The sequence below is a fragment of the Marmota marmota genome, unplaced genomic scaffold (genome assembly GCF_001458135.2).
Source record: "Marmota marmota marmota unplaced genomic scaffold, marMar, whole genome shotgun sequence".
Lineage (NCBI taxonomy): Eukaryota > Metazoa > Chordata > Mammalia > Rodentia > Sciuridae > Marmota > Marmota marmota.
In genome coordinates this window covers 320,601-345,878 of record NW_025999899.1, presented here as the reverse complement: position 1 = coordinate 345,878, position 25,278 = coordinate 320,601, and the positions used below count along the sequence as shown (strand labels likewise).

The 25,278-nt window shown below is 42.6% G+C and overlaps 1 protein-coding gene across 1 annotated transcript; it reads right to left on the bottom strand.

Moving 5' to 3' along the window:
- Positions 1-6,511: 6,511 nt before the first annotated feature.
- Positions 6,512-23,792, bottom strand: LOC107159316 (transmembrane 4 L6 family member 5-like). The gene is made up of 5 exons (XM_048798321.1): positions 23,787-23,792; positions 12,007-12,245; positions 8,629-8,682; positions 7,524-7,660; positions 6,512-7,317 (listed from the first exon to the last, which is right to left on the bottom strand). Exons 2-5 carry the CDS (start codon positions 12,175-12,177, stop codon positions 7,152-7,154), a joined length of 528 nt encoding a protein of 175 aa, XP_048654278.1. The 5' UTR covers positions 12,178-12,245; positions 23,787-23,792; the 3' UTR covers positions 6,512-7,151.
- Between the last annotated feature and the right edge of the window lie 1,486 nt (positions 23,793-25,278).

Here is a 25,278-nt window from a genome sequence, read left to right as displayed (position 1 = left end):
TACCTGGATCTTCATTCATGGGAAATTTGTCTGTGAGGCATCCTGAGAGAGACATTAGAGAAGAGGGAGTCCCCAAACTGAGAAATGTATGAAGAAGGCAATGAGAAAAAAACCCATGAGGCAAGAGAAACCATAAATGATCAGAAGGTGCAGCAAGAGTATTGCATAGAGAGGTGCCATTCAGGAAGAGTGCAGGAGGAAGGAGCATGCGGACTGGGAGTCAGAGACGGAGAATCTGAGTCTTGGGGTGGGTGGTGGAGATGAAAATGATGAGAGGTAGAGCAGGGTCACCAGAAGTCATGTTGAACTATGAGAGCAACTGTCCTGTCCTGAATAGTGGGCCTTCTCAATGTAGACCTGAAGATGGGATTCAGCCCTTGGTCCTGATGGACTAAGAGCAGGCCATGAGCAGGCCATATATTTGCCTTAAATTGATCACTAGTGAATTTGAGAGACAGCATTGTTTCTTCCTTTTCTTCCTCCTCATTCTCCTTCTTTTCTTCCTCATCTTCCCCCTCATCCCTCCCCTCCTCCTCCTCCTCCTCCTCCTCCTCTTCCTGTTCTTCTTCTTTTGGAGGTGAGGATTGAATGTAGGACTCCCTAACTACTGAGCCATATCCTTAGACCTTTCTATTTTTTATTTTGTTATGGGTTTCACTAAGTTGCTTAAGGTCCTGCTAAGTTGTTGAGACTTGTCTCAAACTTGCATCCTCCTGCCTCAGCCTCACTTCCAAGTTGCTGGAACTATAAGCATACCCCAGTAAGATGGTACTTCATTTGAGGACAGGATCCTCCAAACCAGGGTCTCATGCATATTAGGCAAGCCCTCTACCACTGAGCCATATCCACAGCCCAAGTTGGTACTTCTTTTGAGGACAAGAGAAAAAAAATTAATTGTGTTTGGGGTGGGGTGGTCCATACATACTCATTAAATTATTTTTATGCAACTCTGTATGGATAAAATAATGTTAATAATGTTTGAAAACATTATAGGAGATCTGAATTTTTTCTTCAAATAAGAGAAGAGCACATCATCTCAAAGACTGAAAGAAAGAGACAGATCTTTGAAGAAATATTTACTGTGGGATTTGGAAGAATTTTTCAGGAAGCTTTTCAATGACCTCACTAGCTCTGCAAGTTAGAGCTACAAAGAATGGCAGAGATAAAAATGTGCTAAAAGGGCTGGGGCTGTAGGTCAGTGGTAGAGCACTTGCCTAGCGTATGGGAGGCATAGGGTTCAATCCTCAGCACCATATAAAAATAAATAAATAAAATAAAGATATTGTGTTTATCTACAACTTAAAAAAAAAGAAGAAGAAAATGTGCTATTAAACTAGGTGTGGTGATGCACACTGTATTCCAGTTACTTGGGAGGCTGTGGTAGGAGGATTACCCGTTGGATGCCAGTCTTGGCAATTTAGCAAGTCTTTGCCTCAAAATGAAACAAAACTGGATGGGGGTGTCTCTAGTTCAATGATGCTGTAGAGCACTTACAGAGCATGTGTGAGGCACTGGCTTCAATAATTTCCAGTTCTGAATATAAATCAATAATAAAATGAATAAGTTAAAATGTGATAACTACCTTACTTCTTTAAAATTGCCTTTTCCACCCCTGGAATGTTCAATTTTGAGAGCACATCTATCTTGTTAACCACTGTATTTCCTGTGCAAGTTAGTAGTTCAGTACCTGTGGAAAAAAAATAACAAATAGGGTGTGAGGGCTCCAAACAGGGTTAGGAGACCACCAAGCTCAGGAGGCCCTTGTTGGGTGCATGGGAGACCTTGCCTTTTGGTTTTATTTCCCCATAGGGTTTCTCCTCATTAAGGTTAAGTTTCCATCTTGCAAGAAGAACATCACATAATCCTTTACGCCTCCCCCTCCTCTCTGAAGGTCGCTAAGCCAAAGGGTGCCAAAGTTTTCTTGACAATTCCTGTGGGACACAGTGTCCACTCGCCGGTTCCTGAGTCCCCCTGCCAATCAGCACCCGCCAAGTCACCTACGCAACCCTTTTTAAGCTGAAGCTTGCAAGTGCACACTGCTGCTCTCTTCCTCTCCTTTTCTTCCCCTTCAAGCAGCCTCCCAATAAAATCTCTTGGTTAAATTTCCATCTCTGGTGAGTCACTCACCTTTCAGCCTTCACGCATTTCTACTGTTTAGGGCATACTCTGAACAGGGAGGGTTGGGGGTGGACTCCAAGCAGTTTATTCCAGGGAGGCAGGGAGTGGGCAGGCCAGGCTGGGGGTCCAGGAGCAAGCAGGAATGACCTGGCCATCAGTGGAGGGAGGCTCAGTGAGCTGAGCCCTGTGGAAATGAGAAAGGAAGTGAGGACTTTGCCAGAAGCAAGCAGGTCCCTCAACAAGTCCACCTTGTGCTGTCCCACCTCCTCTTTCCTCCAGTTGTCACAAATGACTCTAATAATGTAATCCAAAGCTTGGTCCTTGTCCCCTATGCCAATTCATGCCAGTTTAATAATGAGGACACCGTTTTGAGAAAAAGGAAAAAGTAATTTTATTGCTTTACCAGCAAAGGAGAAACACGGGGGACTCTTGTCTCAGAGCCTGTGATTCTGCCCATTAGGCAAAACAGAGGGCTTTTAAAGAAGCTCTTCAAGGTCTACATTCCAGGTGTGCCCTGACAGGGGATCCCAGGGCACCCTGATGGTGTGTTAGGAATCACTTGTTAATTTGGGAGATATTTTCTTCCTAGATCCTCTGGCAGACACCTCTTTCCTGTGGAGCACAGATAACTGCCGCAGTCTGGCTGGGCACAATTCAGGAGCCACTTGTCAAAAGAAACTAACTTTATTTTTAGAACATACATACCACACCACACAGCTCTTCAGGAAAACCCTCAGAGCCCAACTGCCACCACCGGCTTCCCACAAGCCTCCCCACCTCCCCCACCCCTCCTGCTCTTGAGGCTGATTGGCTGGGTCTCATGGGGGGAGCAAAAAAAAAAGTTCCCCAATGAGCAGCTCTGTGGTCTGAAAGGGCAGGGAAACAGCCCAATGAGTATCACGGCAGAGGAGCCAATCAGTTGGCAGCTAGAAGTTGCTGGGGCCGCTGTGAGCCAAACATCAGCTGGCAGCTGGAAGTTTGCTGGGGCCCCTGTGAGCTAATCATCAGCTGGCAGCTGGAAATTTTCTGGCAGCTGGAAGTTTGCTGGGGCCCCTTTGGCTGTGGCTCTCAACAGATAACTTTCACCCCAGGTTAGGAGGGGATAGAGGGAAAGAGGAAAAAAATATGTCCCTTTTAAAAATAATTCTAGAGCAACCAGGGATATAGTCAAAAGGTGAAGTGGACATTGAAGTATATGGTTACCTATCTGTGCTCCTGCCCCACCCTATCCTCCCAACACCTGGCCCTAAAAGGGCCCACCAAAAGTAACTCCTCCCATGATCTGGCTTGGCTAAACCCTATAAAACCCAGACCTTCATGATGACCTGCCTCTGCCATTTTTCTTTCAAAGATGTGTCTCTCCAGTGTTGAATAAAGCATCACTGGTCCACGAGGTCTCCCTCCATTTTTCTGTTTCTTTTTGTATTCTCCCTGAATGGGAGCAGGATGTTTTGGGGGTTATTTTTACCCCTCCCCATTCCAATGAAACTCCATTTTTTTCTCTTTCTTCATGAGACCTCCAGGTCAGAGGACACTTTCTGTCGTTTTGGTCCTGCATGCAACAAGGATCATCTCTTCCTCAGACAAGTAAGACCTCTTCCAGTCTCTTTACTGAAATACCCTGCCAAGACCCTTGCTTTTGGCTCACCCAGGGTCCCCCACCAATACTGCCATTGACAAAAATCATTCAAAAAGAGTTTCATTTCCCTAGATGTAAAGATTGAAGTGAGGTCTGCGTGAGGGCCCAGTCAGAGGTCATGGAAGCAAAGACAAAAACACAGGGGTGGGAGGTGTAGCTTAGTGGCAGAGCACTTGCCTGGCATGTGTGAGGCACTGGGTTCAATCCTTGGCACTGCATAGAAATCAATCAATAAATAAAGGCATGCTGCCCATCTACAACTACAAAAGAGAGATAGAGATAGAGAGAGAGAGAGAGAGAGAGAGAGAGAGAGATATTTGTCAGCAAAGGCACCAATATTTCTGTTCAGCAAGAAGCCTCATCCTCAAAAATGATAGTAGGGGATGATCTAATCACAGTTGAGATAAAGGAGATGCCGAATAATTTTTTGCTTCAAACTTGGCCTGATTACCAACTGGGGAATAAAAAATGTTTAAATGCACTAGGCATGAGGTGCAACTCAAACAGCAGATTCCCTGGGTTTCTGCCAGATCTCCCCAAGGCTTACATTGAAATGTAAATGGTGGAGACCTGTCCAGTTTACAGAACTTGGGACCAGAGGGGGGAAAATGCGCCACTTTAAATCCAAGCCACTTGTCTTTTTTACCTGAGAATCTTTACCCAGATATTTCAGAGCTCTCTCTATTCTTTCAATATCTGAACTGACTAATCTGAGCCCAAAAGTAAATTGCATCCTGCTTTACTAGAGTAAATAATGGCTGCTTCATTTTCCCCCCAGGACTCGTTTTTTTTTTTTTTCCCCAAATTAAAGTAATGGTAATTTTAGACTTAAATATTAAAAAAACCCCCAAATTTTACTGGGGATTTATTTATGTAATTTAATGTTCCATGTCTGGATCTGCTATCAATAAGGTATATGCATATATACATATATGTGTGTGTGTGTGTGTGTGTGTGTGTATATATATATATATATAATTTTATGTTACTTTTTACAATTAGGGTAGAAATTTAAATCTGTTTTTAAAAGACAATGAGCTTGATCTGTTTAAAGGTTAATATTGTGAAACATGATATTGTGTTAGCTAATATTCATATAAACTCAGGAAAAATTCATGTAAACTTTGTAAAATTATATTTAAGAGACAAAGATCAGCTTCAGAAATAAAACAAGCTACCCAAGGTTTGTCTCACTTCACCTGAGTTAAGACTCTGCCTCTTACCGTACTCCTTGTTAAGATAATTTCACACTTAAGTTTATTTAAAGGTATGTTCAAAGGAAAAATTTTTGTTATAAAGATTACTATGGTAAACAGGAGATATAATATTTAACTAAGGTTAAGACTATGAAAATTATGGTTCTTACTTCCTAGTTATTATACAAACTCAATATGTTTTTACTCTAGTTAATTTTATTTTTGTGTTTTCTTTGACAACTTTAAAATGTCATCTGTTAGTGCCTTATAGAAATACATCTTTCAATATAACAACCTAAATTAATTTGAGATAAATAGGCCACCATCTATAGACAGGATGTAAGGCTAACTTCTAGTACTAATACGGACCCCAATTAAATGGTAGGGGTAAATGACTGTAAATTTAAAGACATTAAAGTAAACACCCAGGAATCTTACTTAAGACTGATGAGACTGCCTTCCTGGATGTTTAAGACCAAAGCTTGGAGATTAAATTTTAAAAAGTAAAAGGGCCAAGAAAGAAACATAGCCAATAAATATTTGGTTCTTACCCTCTGAGTCAGCTTGAACCTAGGGAGTAAGAGAACTTCTCTAGAGCTTTGTAACTCTGGGCCACATGACCCCCTGATCAGGGGCATCACTGAGACTCTGGAGAACAAAAAGCTGACCAGTGCAATGCTGCAAAAGAGAAGGGTCATTAGAAAAGGGAGACATCCCTGATGCTTCCAAGAGAAGTCAAATGATCAGGAAGATCCTTGCCCTATCCTGCAGATGGCACTAATAGAGCTAAGAGGCCGCTCACAAGCTTCCAAGAGTGACTCTCTGAGTGGACTCAGCTGACTATTAACAATAGACAGGAACAAGGTCAATTTGACCAGCTTGGTCTTGAACACCTAGAAAAAATTATAACCAAGGTACAGCCATGTGTGGGAATTTAAAACATAAAACAACAGCTATTTTACTAGAACTTAAGATGTATACTTGTGGCAGCCCCCACAGCCCTGGTGCCTCCCAAATTCTGAGGCATTTTTTTCCTTTGTGAGGCTCATATTTACCCCTGCCTATGAAAAATTGGACTGACCTTTGTACCTTTGTCTTCCTTACTCCTCAAATTGACATTTAAACTAACAACCAATAGTTTGCCTACCCTGATAATGGCACACACCAGACACAAGAAAACCCTTCAGTTTATTCCCTTACTCATAGGGCTATAGAAAATCTGCCAAAATTGACACAGGAGCACCGGGATTAGAAACCTTTATTCACTACTACAAAAATTGTAAGTACAGGTTATTTAAGATATCCAACAGGTTGTTGAATTGGTACTAAATTTACAAAATCAATTATATTCCCTGCATCTATCATCCTGTAGAATCATCAGGGCCTAGATTTCTCTACTACCAAATGAGATTGTCTCTGCTTCTTCCTCTGGAAGAATGTTGCTTCTGTGTCAATCATTCAGGATTGATAAGGGATAAGGTTAGATAACTACAGAGCAGATTGGAACAATGGAGGCAAGAACTACTTGATTCCTAAAACGGTGGACTTCCTGGCTTCTCCCTCTTTTAACTACTGCAATACTCACTGTTCTTGTAATAAACTTTCCCCCTGCTTTTAAAACTTTATACAGAAGCAACTTCTGGACAAAGGGACTTGTCTAACCGAGACCACCTCCCACGAACATGCAAAAGTCATTCTCTTTCACTCACTGACACTCCTGAGCCCCATGAGGAAGGCATCACCCACAAATATGTGTAAGTTCCCTCCTTCTACTCACCCCACCTCAATCCACAATCACCAGGACAATGTAGGAGCCTAAAATACCCCCCACCTCCTTATCCTCTTCCAGATATCTGACATGGGATCCCCTACTGCGCCCTTTCCAGCAAGAAGTAACCAGATATGAGGACATTGCACCCCAACTCATTATCCCCTTTCAGAGTCTGGGAATGAAGGATAAGTTTGCCTACCTGTCCTCCCGCCCCAACCTAAACCCCTGTCATGACATGGCCCCTCCCACCAAAAGGGCCTGCCAAAACTAACTCCTCTCATGACATGGTTTGTCTAAATCCTATAAAACCCAGTCCCTCCTGATGATGGATCACCATTTTTACCCTGAAGATGTGCCCCTCTGGTGCTGAATAAAACATCAGTCTCGCCAGTTTCCTTTTTCTTTTTGTATTGACTTTCATGTGCTTTCAGACAAAGGGTAAAATTATAGGGTTCACCAGGTGTATGCTACACAGCAAGATCTCCAGGCATGAGGCAACCATCAGCAAGGAGAAGAGCGTCACATTCCAGGGCACCACATTGGGTGGCTTTTCACACAAGTTCCAGTACTCATGGTTGCTCAAGTAAGCCCCTCTGTGGACAGGAAGGGTCAAGTGAGAAGAGTTAATGCGGTGCCCTACTCCACCCTCAGTCCCCTGCACAGGCAGAATGGGATTTTCAAAGAGTTAGTTAGACCCATGTGAAGGAACGTGGCACCCAGTTTCCCCGCCCTACGTGGGAAGGGCATGAGAACACCAAGATGCAGAGAATGGGGGTCATGAATCCAGGCTAAGCCTTACGAGCTTTCTTGTAAGTGGTAGGCCCACTTGGCATTCTTTGAGCACTTGGGTCCCATTCGGAGTCCAGCTGCTGAGACGAAGAGGCAGTAGATGGCACCAAGCATTCCCAAGGCCGAGAAGGAGAAGGAACGCAGAATCTGGACCGGGTGTGCAAGGTGGGCTGAATAGGGCTGCCCCCTCCCCACTCATGGCCCCACCGCGCCTAGTTCTGTCCCCCCACCTGACCAAGCTCCTCTGGAGCCAGGTTAAATAGAGATTCGGGGGCCTGGGGAAGCCGCCCCCAAACAGTGCGCTGTGGGGAGCCATTCTCACACGTGACTGGGCAACTCCCGGTTTGGGTCTGAGGCGCTCTGGCTAAACTCTGTCAGAGCTTTCCCGACCTTCTCCTGGTGCGAGAGCCTGTCCTTGTGGGGGTGTGACTGACTACTGACCCCGGGGGCCAATCACTGACCCTGACCTTGGAGTGCTGCCCCCCTCAACCGTCATTGGATGGAATTCTCCCCTGAATTTCTTGTTCCCCAATAAAAGGCCACTCCCTGGCATGCTCCCTCTCTCTCTCTCCTGCTAGCCCTGAGTAATCCTTGCTGCCCTACCAGGTGGTTCGAGGTGGGAGCCAGAGGGGGAGCCGTCTGGGACCTGGTCATAGAAAAAGGTAACTGAGTCTGTGTGTTTATTTCAATCTCACTAGCTAACTTTTATGCCAAGAACCTCTTTAATGAAACCAGTGCGCTGGTCGTATGGTGGAATTGCACTTGAAAATACATTTTCCTATATCTCCGGGGCTTGGAGTTAAGCAAAACTAAGGGCCAGTAGAGACTCGTGGTGGTTAGGGATTCTGTAGAGTCTGCTGTGGCTCTGGGAGAGACTAGTTTAGAGACCAAATCCTCAATCTCTTGCTTTCTTTTCTGTGGGGTGGAGGCTCACTGGGGATTTAACCCAGGATGGGATCCACAGCCCTTTTGATTTCTTATTAATGAGAGAGGATCCCCTAAATTGCTGAGGCTGTCCTTGAACTTGAGAAGCTCCTGCTTCAACCTCCTGAGTGACTGGGATCACAGGGGTATGTACCATGCCCTGCCGAATCTCTTTTCAATTTGGTTCTCACCCATTTGGGATGTCCACCTGCCGCCAGAACCACAGTGATTCCCGGACACAGAACCTGTGAGACAAGAGTCATCGTAATACTGTGAACCCAGCACCAAACCCATATCCTCAAAGTCTTCACCTCCTCTGGAAGTTGCCTATGATGTCCTCAGCCCTTTAGACTATATGAAGAAGACCTTACCTCTACCTCTCCTGGAGCATGGCTGGGCCCTACCTTACTTTATCATTATTTATGTGCCTACCTTATCTCTGTCCATATTTTAGCTTCCTTGAGGATTCGGTTCAATATTAAACATTCCCCATAAACCTTGGCACATGGTAGGTTCCTTTCTGATTGGGAATCAGGAGGCCTGGTTGAAGGTCGGGACCACACTACTTCACTCAATGAACTAATTGGTTTCTCTGGGTCTCAGTTTGTCCTAGGTAAAATTGGTTTGTAAAACCTACCTCATACAGTTGTTCTTAGGATTTAATGGAAACTGGTGGGCATGGTATCAAGTCTGCTTCAGAGTAAATGCTCCTTAACTATAAATGCTTTCAGCAGTGGGAAGAGGTAGAGGTGTTGGAAGGTCTGGTGATCTAGGATATGCTCGAGTATGCTCACAAATGCTGTGATGTGGGTTGTGGGATTTCCTAAGATCCAGCCCCTGAACTTTTTTTCTTCCTGTGACTTTTCCCACAGAAAGATCACTCCTGCCAGGGAATCAGCTATTCCCCTGCCAACTGTTACCTGTACATGCCTAGAGAACCAAATCTAACTGCCCAAAGGATGTGTTCACTCAAATGTCTTGGTTATAGCTCAGATTCAGCCTGTATAAGAGGTGACCTCATAATATTTTCCAAATTCATCTCCCTTTGATTTCCTCATCCTTTTAATTGAAAAATATAATCCACGAGGTCACCTAGGCTGGAAAACTTAAACCCTTTTGCACCTTGCCAAACTCAAGTCTTCTTGACTTTTGCTTCAATGGCTCCTGAATCTATCAGTCCTTTCTCCTTCTTCTCTCATTCAATTCCTAATCACGTTCCATGAGGAAGATGTTCTTAGCCTCCCTACTCAGTCCCCTTAGCTCTTGCTCATGGCACCCCACAGTTCATCATACATGCCCCACCAGATTAACCTTGGTGTTGCCAAAGTGGGATAGGGCACACCTGTGAGCCCAGAGATCCAGGAGATTGGGGCAGGAGGATGCAAGTTCAAGAGCAACCATGGCAACACAAGGAGACCTTATCTCAAAATAAAAAATAAAGGGCTGGGATTGTAGCTCAGTGGGAAAATGTTGCTGGGTTCAATTGTTGGTGGGGGTGGGGGCAGGAAGGATTTTCTTTTTCTTTTTTGTATTGTTTTGGTACTGGGTACCAAAGAACCCAAGAGCACTTAACCACTGAGCCACATTCACAGCGCTTTTTTTTTTTTTTAGAGAGAGAGAGTGAATTTTTTTTAATATTTATTTTTTAGTTATGGGCGGACACAACATCTTTGTATGTGGTGCTGAGGATCGAACCCGGGCTGCACGCATGCCAGGTGAGTGCGCAACCGCTTAAGCCACATTCCCAGCCCCACAGCTCTTTTTTGTATTTGTATTTAGACACAGGGTCTCAATGAGTTGCTTATGGCCTTCTTAAGTTGCTGAGGCTGGGTTTGAACTTGTGATCCTCCTGTCACAGTCTCCTGAGCCACTAGGAATACAGGTATGTGCCACACAGTCTACTGTGAGGAGAGTTTCTTAATCCTTTGAGGCTCCTCACTCTGCCTCCACCCCTGTCTTTGTCTTCATAGCCCAGGCCAGGTTCTTTGTTCATCTCCCATCCCTGGAATTCCACAGCTGTTTTGATCCTTCCTTCCCTGTTGGTCTTGTCTGGCATACACCATACAAGGCAGCATTTTGTTCTTTTCCAGGGAAGGGGCTGCGAGTTTTAGTTCTGTTATATCATCCCCAGCAACCTCAGAGAAGCACCTGATGAGTGCAACCAAATTTCCACCAGCACTTTTGCTTTCCTCCTTCTGTGTCAGGGCAGTTTCAGGGCCAATGCTGACCCCACTGTTTACCTTCTCTGGTGAGGTCACTTACTGGGAGGATTCAGGATCCACAGATACCTAGAATAGCCTTCTGGATTTACTAGTGTATGTGTGTGTTGTGTTGGTGAAGGTCTAATCCAGGATCTTGCCATGCTAGGAAAGTGCTCTACCACTGAGTTACACACCCACACCACATTTACAAATTTCAAATCAACCACCTCCTTGAGAATTTTACTTTTGGTCAAAGTATTTGTTTCCTTTTGTATAGTCAGCTTCCCTGTCCTCTTTCCTGCCATCTAACTATCTTCCTGAAAAGAGAAGAGTCACCATAAATTCAGAAGGCAACACTGTTTATAGCTCAAATCTCCTCACTTTTTTCCATCACCATGGCCACTGGGCTATTTGAAGGTACTGTCTTCCCTCCATGATATTAATCTCATCTCTGCATCTATGGCTGGCAAGGTCTGACTATCCATTCTCCACACAAGAACCAGAGGGATCTCTTCAATCCACTGAGGTTTGAAACAACTAGAACTCTCACACTGTGCTGATAGGAATGAATTGATTAAAAAAAAAAACAGCAACTCCAGAATAGAGGGAAACTCTGCTGGGTAGATCTCTCAACTTTGCCCCCCACAAATATTATACTAGGTTAACCATCTAAAACTTCCCCTAAACGGGGAAAGAGAGGAGGAGGAGATACAAGAAATCTGTGTCCCGTCTTGCTCCACTTCTTCCAGCAGATCCTCATCTCCAGGAAGCCTTGGGGGCAACTTCTCTGCCTGACTGACCTGTTTCTGAGTTTGTTCTTAGCACCCAGCACAGAGTGGGCATCCACAATATGGGCTGAGAGTGAGTGGAAGAGGAGGAGGGAGGGGCAACACTGAGCTGAGAGGTAGAGTGACTGATGAGTGACATCACTGCCTGGCTCCAGACCTTTTTGCTATACCTCCCCATGCCTATTATTACTCTTCCCTGATAACCTCCGACACAGCCAGCTGCTCCTTCTGCTTGGACCCTTGTAGTGAGGGGTCCCCAACATCTGCTGAGCTGCGTGGGCAGGGAGGGTCAGGAAGGACAAGCTTTGACACATAAAGGAAGCTCTTTAGAGATTTGAGCCTCCCCTCTGTGCCTTCCCCTTCCTTTAGACATTCATCTCAGGTCCTTGGGGGCTCTTCCAGGGCTGTCTCCAGAGTGCTGAGTTTATAGGGGCAGCACCTTGTACATTCCTACTCCCCACCAAGCACTTGCCGCCCCTCTGGAGCATGGTCCTTTTCATCTCCCCTCCCTTCCCATTCACAATCCTTTTCAGTGGTGCCCATATCCCGATGACTGGCCTGTACTCTATAGACTCCTCACCATCAATCCCCCGCCGATGAAGCCAGGCATGAGCAGGACTTGCAAGCTGAGTTGGTCTGAGCTCCAGGTCTTCCCATCAGGCACCAATAGGAGGGCATTGGCCACGATGCACACTAGGGAGAGAGATATTAGGGAGAGGCCCACCCAGCTGGCACACTTCCTTGGGTTCATGGTGAAACAGTGAATGAAAGTGAGCCTGAAATAAAATGAAAGTGTTCCTGGCCACAGAGGAACACAGGCTGTAATGTGAGTACAGGTCAGAGAAAAGCTGTGGTAGATACTGGCAGGATCAGAATGATAAAGGGAGGCCCTATCACCAGCTGCAGCTGGTGAGGAGAGGGGGTGGATGTGCGATGATGTGGTGGGGGAGCTAGTCACACACTGGTGCCAATGTCTTCTTCGTCTTTCTGCACACACCTCTCCATCATCCCTCTTCAATTCCTTACCTGTTGAAGACTCAACCAAGCCATTGTATGTCTCTAGGTCACAATTGCCTCATCTCTGTAAAGGGTAGAGTGGTACCACTTGCCTCTTGACTGGTTGTAAGGGTTCCTTAGGACAGGGGGATGTTTGTTAAACTAGGCAGCACAAGGAGGTGTACAGTGGGCTTATCATTTCCATTTGTCACACATAGAGAGTTCCTCCCAGAAAGAAATGAAAAAAGATTGACAGCAGGCATCATCTGTGTTTTTATTTCAAATTCTTTAAAAAAATTTTTTTTTTTTGTACCGAGCATTGAACGCAGTGGCACTTAACAAATGAGGAACAACCCCAGCCTTTTATTTTGACTTTTGTTTAGAGACAGGGTCTCACTGAGTTGCTTAAGACCTTGCTAAGTTACTGAGGCTGGTTTTTAAGTCATGATCCTCCTGCCTCAGCCTCCCATGCACTGGTATTACAGGCATGTGCCACTGAGCCTGGCTTCATTTCATCTCATTAATATTTGTTTATTGATCCTCTCTCCTTTTGAGACTACTACATGTTTCTCAGGGTAGAATTGAGACTGAGGCCTTATTTGTTAGAACATAGCATCCTCAGGCCTCAACATTTGACTCAGCCATACTTGTACAATCCAAGCCAGTTCCATGAAGAGTCTATTTTTAAAATTTATTTATTTGTGTTCTTGTTTTTGTTCACCATCTGGAGGTCAAGGAGATTCTGATTTTGTTGAGGTGATGAGGTTGCTTGTGGCCTGTTTCACCTTGAGGAAGGCCCTTCCTGTTAAGAGCAGGAAGTTAATCCAGAGGAAACAACCATTGAGAGAGAGAGTGAGGTGTGACAACATCATTTGAATTGGCAGATTCAGCCATGCCTGGAACCTGATCACTCCTTGGAACATTTTTTTTTATTAGGGATTGAACCCAAGGTCTCTTAAGCACTAAGACACATCTTCAGTCCTTTTTTAATATTTTATTTGGACATAGGGTCTCGCTGAGTTGCTTAGGGCCTCCCTCAATTGCTGAGGCTGACTTTGAACTCACAATCTTCTCGTCTCAACTTCCTGAGATGCTGGGATTACTGGCATGCCCCACCACACTCTGCACTCCTTGGAAACATTTTTTTTTTCACTTTTTAATTTCTTCTTTTTAGTTTTATGTGATGGTAGAGTATATTTTGACATATTGTACATAGAGTATAACTTTGCATTTTTGTATTTGTACATGATGTGGAGTTACATTGGTGGTGTATTCACATATGAAACTTGGAACCTTTTTTTAAAAACATTTTTTAGTTGTTGATGGACATTTATTTTTATTTATTTGTATATGGTGCTGAGAATCAAACCCAGTGCCTCACACATGCTATGCAAGCCCTCTTCCACTGAGCTAGAACTCCAGCCCAATGTGGAACCTTTGGATAATGTGAATTGGTTTGAATTGTGTTTCTGTCAACTACAATATAAAAAGTAGTTTTTTCATACAGAGATTAATTTATTAAAACCTGGCTTCAGGACCTGTGGTAGAGATACCAGGATTCACAGTGAGGGCTGAGACCCAGCTTATTGTCAGGCAGAAAGAGGAGTGTGCAGGCCCGGCAGAATTAGCCCACATCCATGTGTGATGTGGTAGTGCCCATGGAAGAGATGAGATAGCACTAAGTACCGCAGGACCCCACAGTGCTTGCAATAAAAAGTGGTACCACATGGAAAGTGGGAGCCAGTTGGGGACTACTGATATAGCTTCTCCCAAAGGCCCACTTGAAACATTAGAGAGAATATGGATGGTGGAGAAATCTTACCACTAAAACGGAATGCCAGAATTTGAGCGGAATTCTTGCTGTTTATAAGATAGAGAAGCTGGATGGAGAAAAAGCTATGACGAATTGACCTCTAGAATGAGAGGACACATGAACAAAGAAAATACTTTGAACTGCCCGACAGGTTACCTCTGACTCACAGGCAATCAGTGTGGTAACTGATGTTGGGTTTTGCTTCTGTTGACTTGTTTAATGCTTTTAAGATGTTTTAAAATGCTGCTTTTTCTTCAAAAATTTTTCATTCCCCTATTAGAAGGCCTATTTTATTTTTTATTTTAATTTTTTAAGGATGTTTAAAAATTTTTTTTAGTTATAGAGGGACACAGTATCTTTATTTTATTTATTTAGTTTTTCATGGTGCTGAGGATTGAACCCAGTGCCTCCCATGTGCAAGGCAAGCACTTTGCAACTGAGCCACAACCCCAACCCCTAGAAGGCCTATTTTAAATCTAAAAAGCAGTTATTTTTGTTTATTATTATCGTGTGTGTGTGTGTGTGTGTGTGTGTTGTGCTGGGGATTGAACCAGGGTGAGATAAGTGCTTTACTAGTGAGGTATATCCCCAGCCCTAGTGGTTACTTTGAAATATTGCAAACAGAGTCTTTTAACTTGTGTCTCCCTGAGAAACCTCAGACTCTCATTCCACAGCCTCCTTTGAGGGGTTTCATCATGCCAGGAGCCGTATGACCGTATGATCTGTAGTAAAAATGGAATTGCTCATTGCAAGTGCTCAATCCTCCCTGTAAACATGTCCTTTACTAAGCAATTTAGTTGTCCCTCCACCACCTCCCCACTCAGTAAGAGGTAGAATACACCTCCAAACCATATTGGCAGAAAATAAAATGGGCATAATTAACAAGATACTGGTTCTGAGTCTAGGCCTTAGGAGATGTTGTGTGTTGCCTCTTGCCACTATCATGGCCATGAGAAGAACATGCCTGAGTTAACCCACTGATAAAAAAAAAGGTGCAAGATGCAAGGAAAAGGTCCAGGTTGGATCTCAACCTATATCAGCCCATCTCCAACCAATCCATGCACAGGTAAGTGAAATAAATGCTTATGTTGGTATGCTACTAAGACTGTGTGGGAGTTTTCCTTACACAGAAATAGCTGCCCAGCACAAACTCTATTATGCAGGACACAGCAGACTGAGTGATAAATGTAGCTGATCCAAGGCAGGAAAGCATGTAGCCAGAGACTTAGGAGATGGCTGAAGGTGAGAGCCCTGCTGAACAGAGATACCCTGTCTGCATGATCACTCAGCAACTACCTGGATCTTCATTCATGGGAAATATGTCTGTGAGACAACCTGAGAGAGACTTTAGAGAAGAGGGAGTCCCCAGACTGGGAAATGTATGAAGAAGGCAGTAGAAAAAAGCCACGAGGCAGTAGAAACCACCAATGATCAGAAGGGTGCCGCGAGAGTATTGCATAGATAAGTGCCATTCAGGAAGAGTGCAGGAGGAAGGAGCATGAGGACTGGGATGCAGAGATGGAGAATGTGGGTTCTGGAGTGAATGGGTGGGAGGTGAAAATGATGAGAGGTAGAGCAGGATCACTAGAAATAATGTTGAGCTATAGAGCAACTGTCCTATCCCGAATAGTGGGCCTTCCCAATGTAGACCTGAAGATAGGATTCAGCCTTTGGTCTTCATGGACTAAAAGAAGGCCATGAGTAGGCCACATATTTGTCTTCAAGTTGATTTCTACTGAGTCTGAGAGATGGTTTCTTCTTCTTCTTCAGATTGAACCTAGGGCTGTTTAACTACTGAGCCATATCCTCATTCCATTTTTTATTTTGAGATAGGGTCTTGCTATGTTGCTTAGTTCTTGCTAAGTTGTTGAAGTTGGTCTCAAACTTGCAACCCTCCTGCCTCAGTCTCCCTCCCAAATTGCTAGAATTATGGGCTTACACCACTGCACCTGGCAACATGGTACTTCTTTGAGAACAACAATCCTTAAATATAAGCTCTTTTGCATACTTTGCAAGCCTCCTCCCACTGAGCCATACCCCCAGCCCAAGAAGTTACTTCTTTTGAGGACAAGAGAGAAAAAACTGTGTGTGTGTGTGTGTGTTCCACAAGTACTCATTAAATTATTTTTATGCAACTCTGTATGGATAAAATAATGTAATACTTCAAAACATTGTAGGAGTTATGAAATTTTTCTTCCAAACAAGGGGAGAGCATGTCACCCCAAATACTGAGACAGATCTCTGAAGAAATATTTACTGTGGGATTTGGAAGAATTTTTCAGGAAGGTTTTCAGTGACATCACTAGGATTCTGCAAGTAAGAGCCAGAAAGAATGGCTGAGATGAAAAGGTGCTAGTAAACTAGGTGTGGTGGTGCATACTGGGTCCCACCTACTTGGGGGGCTGGGAGAGTAGGATCCCAATTGGAGTCCCGCCTGGGTAATTTAGCAATACTTGTCCCAAAATCAAACAAAAAGGGATGTGGGTGTGTGTAGCTCAATGGTGTGGTAGAGCACTGGCAGAACATGTGTGAGGCCCTGGGTTCAATAATCTCCAGTGTCGAACATGAGTCAATAATGAAATTACCAAATAAAATGTTGTATCAATTGAAATAATCCTTTACTTCTTTTAAAATTGCCTATTCCACCCCTGGAGATCACATCTACCTTGTTAACCACTGTATTTCCTGTGCAAGTTAGTAGCTCAGTACCTGTGACAAAAATAAGTGGGGAGTGAGGGCTCCAAACCGGGTCACAGAACACCAAGCTCAGAAGGCCCTCACACACTGCTGCTGTTTAGGGCATACTCTGAACAGGGAGGGTTGGGGTGGACTTCAAGCAGTTTATTCCAAGGAGGCAGGGGGTGGGCCAGCCAGGCTGGGGTCCTGGAGCAAGCAGGAATGACCTGGCCATCAGTGGATGGAGGCTCAGTGAGCTGAGCCCTGCGGAAATGAGAAAGGGAGTGAGGACTTGGCCAGAAGCAAGCAGGTCCCTCAACAAGTCCACCTTATGCTGTCCCACCTCCTTTTTCCTCCAGTTGGCACAAATGAAACTAATAATGTAACCCAAAGATTGGTCTTTGTCTCCTATGCCAATTCATGCCAATTTAATAATGAGGACACAGTTTTGAGAAAAAGGAAAAGTCATTTTATTGTTTGCTAGGATGGTGAAACACAGGGGAATCCTGTCCCGGAGGCTGTGATTCTGCTCATCAGGGAAAACAGAGGGCTTATAAAGAAGCTCTTCAAAACCTACTTTCCAGGTGTGCCTGAGAGGGTGTCTCAGGGAATCTGGATAGTGTGTTAGGATTCACTTGTTAATTTGGGAGATAGTCTCTTCCTGGAAACTCTGGCAGACATCTCCTTCCTGTGGAGCACAGATAACTCAAGGGGTGACATCACTGCCTGGCTCCAGACATTTATTCTGCACCCCCATGCCTATTATTATCCTGCTCTGATAACCCCCCACACAATCAGCTGCTCCTTCTGCTTGGACCTTTGTAATGATGTGTCCCCAACATCTGCTCAGCTACGAAGGCAGGGAGGGTCTGGTGGGACATGCTTTGACTCAGAAGCAAAGCTCTGTAGAGACTTGAGCCTCCCATCCCTGCCTTCCCCTTCCCTTAGATGTTTATCTCTTGGTGGCTCCTCCAGGACTGTCTACAGAGTACTGAGTGTATGTGTGGAGGATTGGGCACATTCCTTGTCCCCACCAAGCACTTTCCATCCCCTCTGGAACTCTGTACTCTTCCCTCTACTTTCCCTTCACATCCAGATCCCCTTATGGTTGTGCTCACAGCCCTGGTCACTGGCCTGTGCTCTAGACTCCTCACCATCAATCCCCCGCTGATGAAGCCAGGCAAGAGCAAGACATGCAAGCTGAGTTGGTCAGTGCTCCAGGTCTTCCCATCAGGAACCAGTAGGAGGGCATTGGCCATGATACAAATTAGGGAAAAGGGTATAAGGGAGAGCCCCACATAGCAAGCACACTTCTTCAGGCACATGGTGGGCAGTAAGTGAAAGTGAGCCTGAGGTTCCTGGGTCCAGAGGAACACAGTTTAGAGCATGAGTAAAGGTTGGTGAAAGGATGTGGTAGAAACTGGCTGGATCACAATGATAAGGGAGAGAGGCCCTATCACCAGCTGCAGCTTGTGAAGAGTAGGGGTGGATGTGCTGATGGAGCAGTTGGTGGAGTTAGTCACACACTGCAAGCTGCCTGGTGTCCATGTCTTCTTTTTCTGCATCCATGTGCTCACAGTCTTTGATTCCTTACCTGTTTGAACATATCACCAAGCCATCTCATGTGCCAGCAAAGCAGAGAAACGGTGCTACGGATTCTGTGGGGTCCTGCCAACTGTGTCCTCACAGTGCTCCAGGCTGAGTTCTGGGTTTGAGATGGGGGAAAGAAATAGTCCAGATCTGCCCTCCACACAGGACACCCCACTGAGGAAGCCAGCGGCCACCATATTGGAGAGCTGACGTCACCATTGCCAGTTTCCAACAGATCCGACCCCATTGCAGCAAGTTCAGTGATAGAACAGGTGTGTGACATTTAGTCCTTCTCCCATACAGCGGGGAAATCACATAAAATCTCTCCCCGGCTTTCCGTGGGCATGATTATCAGAGTGAGCGTGAATAGAGGCGTGGGGAAAGGTAATGGTACCTGACCTCCAACTCCCCCCTCCCACCAGTGGCTAAAATGAAACCTGTCTAGCCAGCTCTTGGAGGAGTGTCTATCGGAGGGAATCAAAACAATAGGGAGCCGGTTCCCAATAGCCTCGCTCCACATCCAGGAAACTGCAGGCCCAGAGTGTAGCTTGATCTGCAGAGAGGTACCACACTGGGGAAGGCCTGTCTGGCGGGAGAAGCGTGGAGACTAGAGGCCAGGAATAAACCTAAGTGAACAGGATTGGAGAGACACCAGGTGGGGGAGGAGGGAGCGGCCTCATAGGATTGTTTCCTACAGACTGAGCGCAAAATCTTGGTCCGGAAGGCACAGCTCCACCTACTGGAAGTGAAGAAAATAGAAGCCCAATAGTGCTTTTTTTTTTCTCCCTCTCTATTTTTTTTTTAAATTGTAATTTTTATTTTACTTTATTTTATTACTTTTTAATCATTTCTTCTTTTTCTTTTCTATTTTTTTCTCTCTCTTTCTTCTCTCCCTCTCTCTTTCTTGGTTTGCTTCCTTACCTTTTCCCTATCTTTCCTTCCAAGCATGAACATTCCAATTATGTGTAATTTACTAAATGCAAATAGATGAATATTACAAGATGGTCTATAGTCTGCCTAAGCCCCTAACTACCCCCAAGTACTCCTATCTATGCTCTTGTTAATATCCACCTGCATTTGAGCAACCCCCCAAATAAACTAAGATATACTAACCTCCATACTATCATATCTCCTGAGCTTAACATAAAATCCTAAGTTCAAACCTCAATTCTCTATATGCCATCAAAATCTGTAGGCCTTTAATGAAACTAATGAATTAACCTTAAATCACAATTAAATCCAACATCTCTAAACATTGTCTCCCAACACAAAGGAGAAATCTTGGAGCTATACAAAACCAAAACAAATTTATAGGAGAAAACAGAAACACAGCAGTCAGAGTTGGAGAGTAACGTGAGTACCATGAAAAAACAAGGGAAAAAAGGATTACAAACAATGCAGGATAACTTAAATTTACAGGAGAACCTAGAGATATCAGAAAAATGGACAGATAAAGAACTCAAGGCATACCTGACTCAGATGGAATGGAATCTTAAAGAAGTCATTAGACAGCAAGACCAAACAATGAAAGGATACATTGAAAATGAATTACATAAACAGATTCAAGAAGCCAAAAATCAATTCTACCAGGAGATAGAGATTTAAAAAAAATCAAACAGTAATCCTAGAAATGCAGGAAACCATAAACCAAATCAAAAACTCAAATGAGAATATTACAAGTAGACCAGATCAAGTGGAAGTCAGAACATCAGATAATGAAGACAAAGTATATCAACTCAAAAAGAGTATAGTCAATGCAGAAATGCTGGTAAGAAACCACGGGCAAAACATCCAATATATATGGGATGTCATTAAAAATCTAAACTTAAGAGTCATTGGGATAGAGGAAGGTATAGAGGTCCAAACCAAAGGAATGAGCAAGGTGTTGTAGCAGAAGGCAAGAAATAATTAATATCAGAGCGGAAATCAACAAAATTGAAACAAAAGAAATTATTGAAAAAATTAACAAAACTAAAAGTTGGTTCTTTGAAAAAATAAATAAGATCAACAGACCCTTAGCCATGCTAATGAAGAGAAGAAGAGAGAGAACTCAAATTACTAACATACGGGATGAAAAAGGCAATATCACAACAGACACTACAGAAATACAGAAGATAATTAGAAATTATTTTGAAACCCTATATTCCAATAAAATAGAAGATAGTGAAGACATTGATAAATTTCTTAAGTCATATGATTTGCCTAGATTGAGTCAGGAAGATACACACAATTTAAACAGACCAATAACAATGGAGGAAATAGAAAAAGCCATCAAAAGACTACCAACCACGAAAATCCCAGGACCGGACAGGTATACAGCAGAGTTTTACAAAACCTTTAAAGAAGAATTAATACCAACACTTTTCAAGTTATTTCAGGAAATAGAAAAAGAGGGAGCTCTTCCAAATTCATTCTATGAGGCCAACATCACCCTGATCCCGAAACCAGACAAAGACACTTCAAAGAAAGAAAACTACAGACCAATATCCCTAATGAACCTAGATGCAAAAATCCTCAATAAAATTCTGGCGAATTGGATACAAAAAAATATCAAATAAATTGTACACCATGATCAAGTAGGATTCATCCCTGGGATGCAAGGCTGGTTCAATATACGGAATTCAATAAATGTTATTCACCACATCAATAGACTTAAAGATAAGAACCATATGATCATCTCGATAGACACAGAAAAAGCATTTGACAAAGTACAGCATCCCTTTATGTTCAAAACACTAGAAAAACTAGGGATAACAGGAACTTACCTCAACATTGTAAAAGCTATCTATGCTAAGCCTCAGGCTAGCATCATTCTAAATGGAGAAAAATTGAAGGCATTCCCTCTAAAATCTGGAACAAGACAGGGATGTCCTCTCTCACCACTTCTATTCAATATAGTTCTCAAAATACTGGCCAGAGCTATTAGACAGACGAAAGAAATTAAAGGCATCAAAATAGGAAAAGAAGAACTTAAATTATCACTATTTGTGGGTGATATGATCTTATACCTAGAAAACCCAAAAGGGTCTACAAAGAAAGTACTAGAGCTAATAAATGAATTCAGCAAGTGGCAGGATATAAAATCAACATGCATAAATCTAAGGCATTCCTGTATATCAGCGACAAATCTTCCTAAATGGAAATGAGGAAAACCACTGCATTCACAATATCTTAAAAAAAAATAAAATACTTGGGAATTAACCTAACAAAAGAGGTGAAAGATTTATACAATGAAAACTATAGAACCCTAAAGAGAGAAATAGAAGAAGATCTTAGAAGATGGAAAAATATACCCTGTTCATGGATAGGCAGAACTAACATCATCAAAATGGCGACATTACCAAAAGTTGTCTATAGATTTAATGCAATGTCAATCAAAATCCCAACGGCATTTCTTGTAGAAATAGATAAAGCAATCATGAAATTCATATGGAAAAATAAAAGACCCAGATTAGCAAAAGCAATTCTTAGCAGGAAGAGTGATTCAGGTGGTATAGCGATACCAGACTTCAAACTATACTACAGAGCAATAGTAACAAAAACAGCATTGTACTGGCACCAAAACAGGCAGGTGGACCAATGGTACAGAATAGAGGACACAGAGACCAATCCACAAAATTATAGTTATCTTATATTTGACAAAGGGGCTAAAAGCATGCAATGGGGAAAGGATAGCATCTTCAACAAATGGTGCTGGGAAAACGGGAAATCCATATGCAACAAAATGAATCTGAATCCCTTTCTCTCGCCATGCACAAAAGTTATCTCAAAATGGATCAAGGAGCTTGATATCAAAACAGAGACTCTGCATCTGACAGAAGAAAAAGTTGGCTCCGATCTACATATTGTGGGGTCGGGCTCCAAATTCCTTAATAGGACACCCATAGCACAAGAGTTAATAACAAGAATCAACAAATGGGACTTACTCAAACTAAAAAGTTTTTTTCTCAGCAAGAGAAACAATAAGAGAGGCAAATAAGGAGCCTACATCCTGGGAACAAATTTTTACTCCTCACACTTCAGATAGAGCCCTAATATCCAGAGTATACAAAGAACTCAAAAAATTAGACAATAAGATAACAAATAACCCAATCAACAAATGGGCCAAGGACCTGAACAGACACTTCTCAGAGGAGGACATACAATCAATCAACAAGTACATGAAAAAATGCTCACCATCTCTAGCAGTCAGAGAAATGCAAATCAAAACCACCCTAAGATACCATCTCACTCCAGTAAGATTGGCAGCCATTATGAAGTCAAACAACAACAAGTTAATATAAGGACATCTGTTTAAAGGTGATGCTAACTATTAATCTTTGTGTATTAAGTATACTCATTTCTTGTAGTATAGAAGTTTTAAAATATAAAGCTTAGAAAAGCACTTTACCAAGTGAATGTTGCCCAAATAAAGTTGTCTGAAATGGTAACTTTAAACTTAAAGAAATAACAAATTTAATTGGAGATTTATTTATATCAATTAATGTAACAGGACCAGTTATCAATAACATGTATATAAAATATTATGTTATTTTTTACACTGGGGTAGAAATTTAAATGTCTTTTTAAAAGAATGAGACCTGATCTGTTTAAAGGTGGACATTGTAAAACATGAAAACATTTGGCACTTTCCCACAGAAGAGGGTAAAAATCTCTCTAAGCTTTCCTTTGATTCATATTTCAGATATAATATGTTACTTGTGAAGACTCTATATGTTAATGTTTTGCAGAAGCACTCCTTCAAGAATAAACCACCTGAGTTAATTTGACTTAATAAGCCATCCCCTACAGGACAGATGGGATATAAGGCTAATTTCCAGTAGTAATATAGACCCCAATTAAATAAAAGGATTTAATGACTTTAAGGTTATACACATTCAAGTTAAAGCCAAGTTCTCTTACTTTAAGACTGGTGAAACTGGCTTGCTGGATGTTTAAGGCCAAGGCTTAAAGATACAGGCTAATAAAGGAGCCAAGAAAACTATATTTGGCCTCTGCCTTCTGAGTCAGCCTAAACCCAGGGAACAAGAGACCTTCTCTAAGGAGCTTTGCAACTCTGGGTCACATGACCTCCCAATCTGGGAGATTAATGAATCTGCTGGAGAACTGAAAGCTAAATAGTGCACCTGCTGCAAAAGAGGAAGGTCATTGGAGAAGAAAAACATCCCTGATGCTTCCAAGGGAAGCCATCTCATCACAGAGACCCTACCTAGCAGATGGCACTAAAAAGCTAAGAACCTGCTTTTAACTTTCCCAAGACTAACCCCTGTGGGATCTCAGCTGACTCTGAACTGCAGATAGGAACAGAGTCAATTTGACTAGCTTGGTCTTAAACACCTAGCAAAAACATTTATAACCAAAATGCAGCCATACCTGGGCATTTAAAAAGAAAAACGATAATACTTTTAATAGAATTTAAGATGTTCACTTATGTCAATTACACATCCCTGATGCCTTCTTAAATTCTGAGTTTTTTTCACTTTGTGAGGCTCATAATTATCCCTGCCTACCAAATTTAGATTGACCTCTGTACCCTAATCTTCCTTACTCCTCCTCAAACTGATGATTTACCTCACAACAAAAGGCTATCCTTTCCAATAATAGCACACACCAGATGTGGGAAACCCCTTAAATTATTGCCTTACCCCTAGGGATAAGAACATCTGCTGGGATTGGTACAGGAGCAGCAGGATTAGGAACCTCTATTCACTTCAAAAATCATAAGTACAAGTTATTACAGATATCTAAGAGATCACTGATTTGACTTTTCAAATCTGTTGGACTCCCTGACATCCTGCAAAATCAGGGAAGAATGAATGCTCTTTCTATGAAAACCAATTGGGAGTGGTATGAGACTAGGTTAAACACCTTCAGAACCACCTGGAATACAAAAAATAGATCTGACTCAGGAGCCTTTTTGAATCTGGATTGGTGATTTTCTATATGATAAGTTAAAAAATGTTACCCACCTTAATAGTTCCTTTCACAAGGAATTCTATCTCATGGCATATGTATTAAATCCTATGTTTTATTGCCTAGACCTATTCAAATACACTTTAATGTCTTACAAAATATGTATTATGTTGAATGTGAGAATTGTGTGCTACGAAAATGTGTCAAACTATATGGCCAAGTTCAGAACAAAGTATTATGATTCTCAAAAGGCCAGTAGCCACCTGCTCCTTGAAAAAGTGCTAAATGTTTTATCTGGTTGATAATAGCTGGCATTGTTACGTTGGCTGGGAAAATTGCTTGTGCATCTATTTTTTTTTTCAAGTAGCCTAATGCCAATATCTTTATTCTTAAACTGACACTGTATATGACATAGTGACAAACACCATTTCTCATTATAGACCATCCCCCTGTTATCTTTTTCTTCATTCAGGTGAGACTCATTCCAGCATTTATTTGGCCTTCATCAAGACCCATTTATGTATTTTTTTAATTTATTATTTTTTTATTGGTTGTTCAAAACATTACAAAGCTCTTGACATATCATATTTCATACATTAGATTCAAGTTGGTTATGAACTCCCAATTTTACCCCATATACAGATTGCAGAATCACATAGGTTACACATCCACATTTTTACATATTGCCATACTAGTAACTGTTGTATTCTGCTACCTTTCCTATCCTCTATTATCCCCCCTCCCCTCCCCTCCCATCTTCTCTCTCTACCCCATCTACTGTAATTCATTTCTCTCCTTGTTTATTTTCCCATTCCCCTCACAACCTCTTATATGTAATTTTGTATAACAATGAGGGTCTCCCTC

Bases quoted from the DNA above. Each gene is read 5' to 3' on its own strand.
- LOC107159316 (XM_048798321.1), bottom strand. From the start codon at position 12,177: ATGAACCCAAGGAAGTGTGCCAGCTGGGTGGGCCTCTCCCTAATATCT. The intron at 7,661-8,628 runs GTGAGAACCAAA...CACCCGGTCCAG, and splicing joins CAGGTGGACATCCCAAATGG to ATTCTGCGTTCCTTCTCCTT. The intron at 7,318-7,523 runs GTAAGGCTTAGC...TCCTGTCCACAG, and splicing joins TACCACTTACAAGAAAGCTC to AGGGGCTTACTTGAGCAACC.